Source organism: Zea mays, chromosome 8 (genome assembly GCF_902167145.1).
Source record: "Zea mays cultivar B73 chromosome 8, Zm-B73-REFERENCE-NAM-5.0, whole genome shotgun sequence".
In the NCBI taxonomy this organism is placed as follows: domain Eukaryota; kingdom Viridiplantae; phylum Streptophyta; class Magnoliopsida; order Poales; family Poaceae; genus Zea; species Zea mays.
The window spans coordinates 114,369,719-114,379,200 of record NC_050103.1 but is presented as its reverse complement, the minus strand read 5'-3'; the positions used below and the strand labels follow the sequence as shown (position 1 = coordinate 114,379,200).

At 47.4% G+C, this 9,482-nt stretch overlaps 1 protein-coding gene across 1 annotated transcript; it reads left to right on the top strand.

The window, feature by feature from the left end:
* Nucleotides 1-1,547: 1,547 nt before the first annotated feature.
* Nucleotides 1,548-7,786, top strand: LOC100280909 (uncharacterized). Its single transcript, NM_001153829.2, has 8 exons — nucleotides 1,548-2,124; nucleotides 2,467-2,546; nucleotides 5,278-5,742; nucleotides 5,839-5,964; nucleotides 6,066-6,191; nucleotides 6,295-6,852; nucleotides 6,944-7,051; nucleotides 7,138-7,786. The coding sequence occupies exons 1-8, from the start codon at nucleotides 1,881-1,883 to the stop codon at nucleotides 7,501-7,503; spliced, it is 2,073 nt and encodes a 690-aa protein (NP_001147301.2). The 5' UTR covers nucleotides 1,548-1,880; the 3' UTR covers nucleotides 7,504-7,786.
* The last annotated feature ends 1,696 nt before the right edge of the window (nucleotides 7,787-9,482 follow it).

Below are 9,482 nucleotides of genomic sequence, written 5' to 3'. Positions count from 1 at the left end.
GATGTCATTTCGCTTATAGAGGTAGTGGCCACAACTCAAACGACCCTTATATGTGATCAATTGTCTCTTATGGTGAATTTGGCGTCTTTCGATGGGTTTCATATGATCTGTGATGTATTATGGTATATGTGGTATGTATCAATTGACGTACTCTTGTGGTTGATGTATTGTGATACTTGTGTGGATAGATTGTGATATTTATGATGGTTTTATGGATGAATTATTATATCTGTGATGAATCTGTGTTGATGGATTATTATATCTTGTGCTGTTGAAATTCTTATTAATTTTACTTTTTTCTAATTTTTTTTAAATACCTATTTTTGGTGGCCAGACCAAGGCCGCGCGAAAATAGTTGTGCTAGGCTTTCGGAGGCCCTTATTTTCGGTGCCTAGAATAGCCGCGTGAAAATAGGGTTATTTTTTGCGGCAAGAAAACCACCGAAAATAATAACTTATTTTCAACTTTTTTTAGGTCGGGAACCGCTGGAAATAACACTTAGGCCGCCGAAAATAGCTTAGTTTTGGTGGTATAAGGCTTATTTTTGGCGGTTTCTGGCCGTTGAAAATGACTTTCGTTACTATAGTGTAATGACATTAGGCATGGTTGGACGGTCTGGCTTTGTGTTCGGACAGTCCAGGCCACGGACAGTCCGCGCTTAAGTGTGGATGGTTTGCGAATAGATCAGATCAGGCGTGATAAACCCCTTTTTCCGCACGTGTTTATCTATCTAAACTCGCGGATTCTATTAGGAAACGCCTAGAAACAGAACCAGACCACCCCTTATATATATGATGGGGTGCGGCTGATTGCGCACATCCATAATCGAACCAAATCAATATATCTTACGTTCTTTTATCTTTTGCACTAGGAGTAGTACATAGCTTTCTTCACCTTAATCTTCACTTCTTTTCGACTCCATGTTGTCTGAAGATATCTTAGGTGACCTGCCGATCCCAAGACAACCCTAGGATCACTGTTGACAAACCCTAAAGTCCCTTCCAGAAGGCGAGATCTAGATATTGTTGACAGACACCGTCACTCCTGCGCACACGTGAACTGTCCGGCTACCCATACGTAACCGTCCGGCTCGACATAGGGAGGCCCGCTCCTAGCCTCCTGCTATCAGGTCGCAAACCGTCCTACCGTATACCATGGACCGTTCGCGCTACTGTAGAAAGTCCGCCAAACGAACCAACTCCCAGTGATTAACGCCTAAATCAATGCCAACAGCTCGTTTACTCCATGGAGTTCTCCGAGTGTCGTCGATACAGACTCGAGACTCTCGTAATCCAAGGGTCCGATTCTTGCTGCAGTAACGTACTCCGTAACGTGTTATGGTTAGTCTGCAGTTAACGGCACTAGTCGATGGCGATGGTGATGCTCCACAGCACAGCAAGTGCACACAATAAGCGTAACCACCCCCACACGTAATTACGCGCAGTTACTGCGGCCACCTGCTTCGCAACACCCACCGCTATGAATGCGTGATCTACTACCAGCACACAGTAGTGCCCCCCACCCAACCACGGATTGAAACAGCTGCAGCCGAGCCTCCCTCCCTCCCTCCTCTCACACTAGCTCGTTCATCACAGAGACGGACAGATAGAAAGAGGAGGAGATGCATGAAGCCCAATCTACGCTCCCACAGTAGGGATCCCTCCTCCATTAATAGGGGGGGATGCGTGTCGCGGCTAGCCAAGCGACGACGCGAGCTGCCTCGCTCCTCTGGCCAGCCACTCCAGGTCCAGGGCGAGGCGCCAGAGCTGCATCGCGCTGGCTAGCTAGCTAACTAGCCTGGGCGCCTAGCGCTAGAAGAAACAGAGCTGAGTGGCGGGGTACAAGCGAGCGCGGTGGACAAAAGGCTAGCCAGAGAGACGATGGACGGCGGCAGCGGAGGAGGGGAGGCGTGGCGCGGCGCGGTGTCGCCGGCAGCGCGGTACGCGGAGTCCGGCGGCGCCAGCCTCACGTGGGAGAACCTCACGGCGGTGCTGCCGGGCGGCGGCGGCCGGGCCACCAAGAAGCTGGTGCAGGGGCTGTACGGCTACGCCGTGCCCGGCCGCGTCGTCGCCATCATGGGGCCTTCCGGCTCCGGCAAGTCCACACTCCTCGACTCCCTCTCCGGTACGTGCGTACGTCCTGCCCTTTCGTTTCGTCTTCCTCGCGCGTTCGCTTACGTGTGTCCACGCGGAGGATTCAATGCGCACCTCCGTACGTACGTATCCAGCTCTCCTATAACCGTGCGTGCCTCCATGGGCTATTTAATTTGGACGACCAAGCTCTAGTACTGTCATCCAATGGCCCGTCAAGTAATCAAAACCATTTATTTGAGCTTTTTTTTGAGAGGCCTTAAATAAAAATAACATATATGATGGCTTTCTAGTTTGATTCGATTCGTTCGTCAAGGCATGGATGATCTGCATGAGAGATGCATTGATTTTGCGTGAGTGATCTTCGTATATGCAGGGAGGCTGGCAAGGAACGTGGTCCTCACCGGGAAGGTGCTGCTCAACGGCAAGAAGAGGCGGCTGGATTACGGCATCGTGGTGAGCATCGATCGATCACCTAGTACCTGCTGGCCATGCATGGACATGAATTATTAACCCATCATCACGTGTTTCTTACCCGACGGCTTTGCAATCTCAAATAATGTGTATATATGGCTCTCTGATTTCAGTTATTTTCAAGCTTCTATGAGAAGCTGGCCAGTCTTTTTAGCTCTCGGATCATAAAAACCATTGCACCACGCCTTAAGGCTTATTTGGATATGCTCATCAACGCATATGTCGGAGACTAAATTTCATATCATACTTTCACACAGATAGATTGAGGTAGATATATATATATGGGCATTCAAACAAGGCCTTAAGGTAGGTTTGATGCAGATGCATGTAGTGAGTCCTTTCTATATATATGCAAACATACATGGGCGTATTCATTGACAGGAAAGTGGATGTAGTTGGGTTAGAAATAGTATCTTAGATCATGTTGGCAGAGAGCAAGATACATCGCTAATAATATACAAGGGCTTGTTTGGAAACATGAGTATGAAAGGGATTGAGGAGGGCTAGATACCGCCTCTATTCAATTTTAAATAGTGAGAGATTGTAGCCTTTCCATTCCACTTGCTCTCAAACAAGCCATAAAGTAGGTTTGGTTTGGTGACAAGAGAATTCTTTCCATTCCACTTGCTCCTAAACAAGCCATAAAGGAGGTCTGGTTTGGTGGCAAGAGAATTCTTTTTATTCCACTTACTCCCAAACAAGTCATAAAAGAGATCTAGTTTGGTGACAAGAGAATTAGAGAGGGTCCATCCATAGTGAGAAAATCCGTTAACAATTCTCTTGTCACCAAACCAACCAGTTCTGAGGTAGAATTTAGGGTCTAACGTTTTAAGTATTATGGCAGAAACATAGTATTCCAAATGTTTTTGGAATGTTTGCGTATTCACCATCGGACCCCTTTTAGTAGGGGGTGTTTGGTTGCTCCTGCTAAAGTTTAACCCGGGTCACATTAAGCGTTTGACTTTTAAATAGGAGTATGAAATATAGGCCCAACCAACTGGACTAGATTCGTCTCGTCTTTTAATCTTCGGCCGACAAATTAGTTTTATAATCCGACTACAGGGGTGTTTGTTTGGGATTATAATCCTCCTAGATTATATAATCTAACTTATTTTAAACTAAGTGCTAGTTCAAAATAAGTTGGATTATATAATCTGAGTAGATTATAATCCTAAACAAACAGGCCCTACATTTAATACCTGAAACGGAGGTTTAAACATTCGATGGACATGGGCTAAATTTTAGCGGGGTGTAACCAAACACCCCCGTAGTAGGAGTTATTATTTGGATTCGTGACGTGCAACAAACCAGGCTATATTTAGGACTCCTAGTTAGTTGCTGGTAGTTAACCTCTACGTGCTAGGTATAATTTGCAAGGGTGTCGCTATGGTACTCTTAAATAAGGCCCCATTTCAATCTCACAGGATAAACTTTAGCTTCTTGCTAAACTTTAGCTATATGAATTGAAGTGCTAAAGTTTAGCTTCAATTACCATCATTAACTCTCCTGTTTAGATTATAAATGGCTAAAAATAGCTAAAAAAGCTGCTAAAGTTTATCTCGCCAGATTGGAGCAGAGCCTAACCGTGGGCCATCGATCGGAATATCAATCATCACATATTGCTCCTCTTAAATACTCCCTCCGTTTCTTTTTATTTGTCGCTGGATAGTGTAAAATTGCACTATCCAGCGACAAATAAAAAGAAACGGAGGGAGTATTATCCTATTTCCAGGCAGCATGCAGGGGAGTACCCTATTCCCAAACTAACCATCCTTTTTTTTTGGTTCATGGCAACAACTTTTTATTCAAACGTTCTTTTTCGCATGAGCCCTAGTCCCCAGATGGTCTCGTGCCTCTCGCCTCGCCAGCCTGCTGCGCTCGCCGTCTGAAAACGAACAACCAGAGTGGCACTCGAATTGAATGCCCAACTAATTCCAAAGACAGCATTCATTACCGATGCAGTTGCATATCCTTTTCAGATCTTTGAATGCATGTCATACTGCCATCACACAGGTTTTTTTGTCAAAAACATATAGGAGTAGTATACTTGGTTAACAGTTAACAGAAGCTTAATAATTAGTATTATAATTGTCGAATGGACTGGTCTCTGACTTTGACATGTAATACATACACGCGGTTGAATTTCGAAGATGCATGAGGGAATCTTTCATCTTCAGAACAAAGAAAAAAAGACACAGGACGCTGGCTTCCTCCTATCCCTCAAAGCACAAGACTTGTAGTCTTGAAAATTACTTAGAAGAACTGTTGATGTAAAGCATGCCCTAGTATCATTAAGAAACATTTTTTACTGGACATAATGATGTAAAGCAAGTATACACACGAACTGAATTTTTTTTTAGATCGCTTTTGGTAAATTGTCTAATATTATCCAGTATTTGTCTTGCTTTTGGACCATGCAAATTTGCTTGGCCTGCTCATATATCACTTTTGTGTGAGTCTAGCCGGTTTAATTTAGAGCGGTACTTACGTAAAGTGTTTATAGCAAGCAGAGAACCTCTTGCGAAATTCTTAAACTTCTACTCATTCTTGAATATTTGTTGTCCGCTAGTTTATTTTTGAACTAAACCGCGATGAATAAAAAAGAACGGAAGGTTAATTTGTTTAACATCATCACTAGCAAAATGACCTTGAAAAGGCCAAGTGTATGCTATCTGATGTGAACGTCTTCGTGGACACAACACAACCATGACAGGCATACGTGACCCAAGAGAACGTGCTGCTGGGCACGCTGACGGTGCGCGAGACGGTGACCTACTCGGCCCTCCTCCGGCTGCCGTCGAGCACGCGCAAGGCGGAGGTGCGGCGCATAGTGGACGAGACGCTGGACGAGATGGGCCTCCGGGAGTGCGCCGACCGCCACATCGGGACGTGGCACCTCCGCGGCATCAGCGGCGGCGAGAAGAAGCGACTGAGCATCGCGCTGGAGATCCTCACCCGCCCGCGCCTCCTCTTCCTGGACGAGCCCACCAGCGGCCTCGACAGCGCCGCCGCCTTCTCCGTCGTCCAGACGCTGCGGCAGCTCGCCGTCGACGGCGGCCGCACCGTCGTCTCCTCCGTGCACCAGCCCAGCAGCGAGGTGTTCGCGCTCTTCGACGACCTCTGCCTCCTCTCCAGCGGGGAGTGCGTCTACTTCGGTGACGCCAAGCTAGCGACACAGGTTTTGTTGTTTTAGCTGTGCCATGCCAACTGACTGATGATCATCGATATTCAGCTTCGAATGCGTTTTTTTGAGTCTGATCACGCGTGCGTGCAGTTCTTCGCGGAAACGGGGTTCCCCTGTCCCAGCCGGAGGAACCCGTCCGACCATTTCCTCCGGTGTGTCAACTCGGACTTCGATGATGTCGCCGCCACCATGAAAGGCTCCATGAAGCTGCGAGCAGTACGTGCCCTGCTTCGTTCTGAGGAGCACTTCACGTACCTTTAATTTAGGTGCATATATATGGTTTGTGATGGTTCTTTTTGGTCAAATTTTGCTCGAAGGAGGCAGAGCTCGATCCCCTGTTGAAGTACTCTACCTCAGAGATCAGGGAACGGCTAGTGGACAAGTACAGGATCTCAGATTACGCCATGATGGTTAGGAGCACGATACACGAGATAACCAAGATTGTAAGCGTCGTCAACATTTTTGAATAATCATCGGCTCAAGTATTTTTTGACTGTTTTTTGTTGTTTGATGATGAATATATATATATATATGTAACGCATGCAGGAGGGTGTGATGGAGGATGTGATCCGTGGCAGCCAGGCGAGCTGGTTGAAGCAGCTCCGCACGCTGACAAGCCGGTCCTTCACCAACATGTCCCGCGATCTGAACTACTACTGGCTGCGCATCATCATCTACATCGTGATGGCCATCTGCCTGGGAACCATCTACTACGACGTGGGCACCAGCTACACGGCCATCCAGGCGCGCGCCTCGTGCGGCGGCTTCGTGTCGGGCTTCATGACCTTCATGTCCATCGGCGGCTTCCCGTCCTTCATCGAGGAGATGAAGGTGTTCACCCTCGAGCGCCAGAACGGACACTACGGCGTCGCCGCCTACATCATCTCCAACTTCCTCTCCTCCATGCCGTTCCTGCTCGCCGTGTCCTGGGCCAGCGCGTCCATCACGTACTGGATGGTCAAGTTCCGGCCGGGCTTCAGCTACTTCGCCTTCTTCGCCCTCAACCTCTACGGCGGCGTCTCCGTCATCGAGAGCCTCATGATGATCATCTCCGCCCTCGTGCCAAACTTCCTCATGGGCCTCATCCTTGGCGCCGGTGTCATAGTAAGTCTATATATCTATCTTCTCGTTGGCTTGCCCTTCATGCATCTCTGCCTTCTGCTCACTCAGGTTTTTCCGTGATCTGATCTCGCAGGGGATCATGATGTTGACCTCTGGGTTCTTCCGACTGCTTCCGGAGCTCCCAAAGATCTTCTGGCGGTATCCAGTGTCCTACATTGTCTATGGGTCATGGGGGTTGAAGGTATGTCGCATTGCATACAGATACAGATCCTTTACGAATCCAGAAATGCAAGCCCAATATTGCAATGTCGCTGCTGCCGCACGCAGGGCGGGTACAAGAACGACTTGATCGGGCTGGAGTTCGAGCCGATGATGCCAGGGCAGCCGAAGCTGACCGGCGAGTACATCATCACCGAGATGATGGGGCTGAGCCTGAACCACTCCAAGTGGCTGGACCTCGCCATGATCTTCGTCCTCCTCTTCGCCTACCGCCTCACCTTCTTCGTCGTGCTCAAGGTGAAGGAGGCCGCTGCGCCATACATCCGCGTCGCCTACACACGATTCACCGTCAAGCGTCTCGAGCGGCGCGCCTCCTTCAGGAAGACGCTGGCCATGGCGTCCATGTCCAAGCGGCACAACCCGCCGCACCCCATGGCCATCCAGGAAGGACTCAGCTCGCCTATGCCGTACTGAGCTGAGCCGAGGCGAAGGAGAGAGCGGAGGGAGACGGAAGTGGTGGTCGATATCACAGTTACTTGTGGATGTGCTTACAGATTTGTCCGTTCCATTGTTTAGTTTGTCAGAGAGCGTTGTCAAAGATACCCCACGCGATAGTCGGTCTTCAGAGCATTCGTTTCACTGTAATAACTCTGAACACCATACACATACAAGATAGTGCTGCTGTGCGTACTTGTTTTTTTTTGTAAACATGAAACCAGGCAATGATCCTTATATTAAGAAAGTCACGCAGTCAAAACTTACTTATTATTAATTTATTTATCTCCCGAGCAATCTGAAGAATAGTACGTACTTGTAGTTGTAGGCTGAATGTTACGCGCTTTTTCGTCTAGGCTTTTGGATTGCACCCGGAATCGTTTTAGCTAATTAAAGTTTATATAAATTAGAGAAGTAATCCGGTTAATAATCATTTCGACCCACCAATCCGACACAAACAAACAAGGCCGTAAGGATTTTGTTTCTACACAGCAATAAACTAGCTTTGCTTGGACGAGGGCCCAACAGTGTTCTCAACGGGGTTACTATTGGCATTGCTTTAGATCGCAAATAAAGTAGAGTATGATGTAGCTGTAGAATTGTGTGTGAAGGTAGAGTGCTTGTCTAAGCGTTGTGTGCACGATCATCAGGCTGCCTACACTTTTCCTATCAGCTGCGGGTGATCCATTGCAAACGATAAAAACTCATCTTCACGAAAAGCACGTTAACGGATGTGTTCTTGGAAAAAAAAAGAATGTCTTTTAGATCCGATACCATTTATAAGGTGACACTTGTTACATAAGGTTATGCACAAGTTGTAGGTTTGGATTTTGATGAGACCTTTACACAAGTAATGTTTAAGTCTATTCGTGTTTTATTGGCTTATGCTACTCGTCATGGTTTTAAGCTGTTTCAAATAGACGTTAAGAGCACATTCCTGAATAGACCTATAAAAAGGAAGAGGTCTATGTTGAGCAATGTCTCGGCTTCGAAGATAGTGAGTATCTTGACCACATATTTAAACGCAATAAGGCGTTCTATGGGTTTAAGCAAGCACCAAAAGCATGACATAAATGTCTGAGAGATTTCCTTATTACAAATTCTTTTAAGGCCGGAAAAGTCAATCCTACTTTGTTCACTAAGACTGTTATTAATGATTTGTTTATAGGGTTTTTTACATGGATACCCTTAGTTGTGGACCACTGCTCAGTTTTACCCATAGTTCTATATGTTTCTCGGTTCTACACTTGATGTGCATACACTACTCAATAGTGCCCTCTAACGTCGTTTCTATTAACCTTCCGTTTCTTACATGTGGGACCAACGAAAAAAATCCCCAATCCATCTCCTATTCTCCTCTGCTACAACCTTCACCACTGTCGGCGTCGTCCTGCTCTCCGGTCGCGCTCCAGTTGATTGTCGTTGCGTGTCCATCCTGCTCTCTAGCTCGCGCGCTCCGGCTGACCGTCGCCGCTGCGTGTCCGTCCTGCGTTCCGGCTGACCGTCGCCCTGTCCAATCCACTGCCGCCTCTCGTCCAGCTCGCGCTCCAACAACCCACCGCCGTCGTTGGTCCAACCCATGCTCCCGTTGCCGCCCTCTCCAAGCCCCTGCTCTACAGCGCGAGCACCTGCCTGAGCAGCTTCCTCTCGAGGAAGAGGGAGCATCGATGCTGCCGGTCTGGTCGACTCTGAAAGTCGCCTAGAGGGGGGTGAATAGGTGAAAGCTAAAAAATATAAACTTTGACCACGCACTAAGGTCGGGGTTAGCGTTAGAATTAAATCTGAGTATGGAAGATAGTTCTCCTTGCCTAGAGTTGCTCAATTAACGTGGATAACGTTTGAGAGCAAACTCAAATCAATGTGAGCAAGAGAACTTTTAGAGAGAGGAAAGAGGGGGAAACAAATCTAGTAAAGATCAACAAGTGAACATGGTGATTTATTTACCGAGGTTCGGTTCC

Coding starts and splice junctions, on each gene's coding strand:
- LOC100280909 (NM_001153829.2), top strand. CDS start 1,881: ATGGACGGCGGCAGCGGAGGAGGGGAGGCGTGGCGCGGCGCGGTGTCG. Junction 5,965..6,065: donor GCTCCATGAAGCTGCGAGCA/GTACGTGCCCTG, acceptor TTTTGCTCGAAG/GAGGCAGAGCTCGATCCCCT. Junction 7,052..7,137: donor ATGGGTCATGGGGGTTGAAG/GTATGTCGCATT, acceptor TGCCGCACGCAG/GGCGGGTACAAGAACGACTT.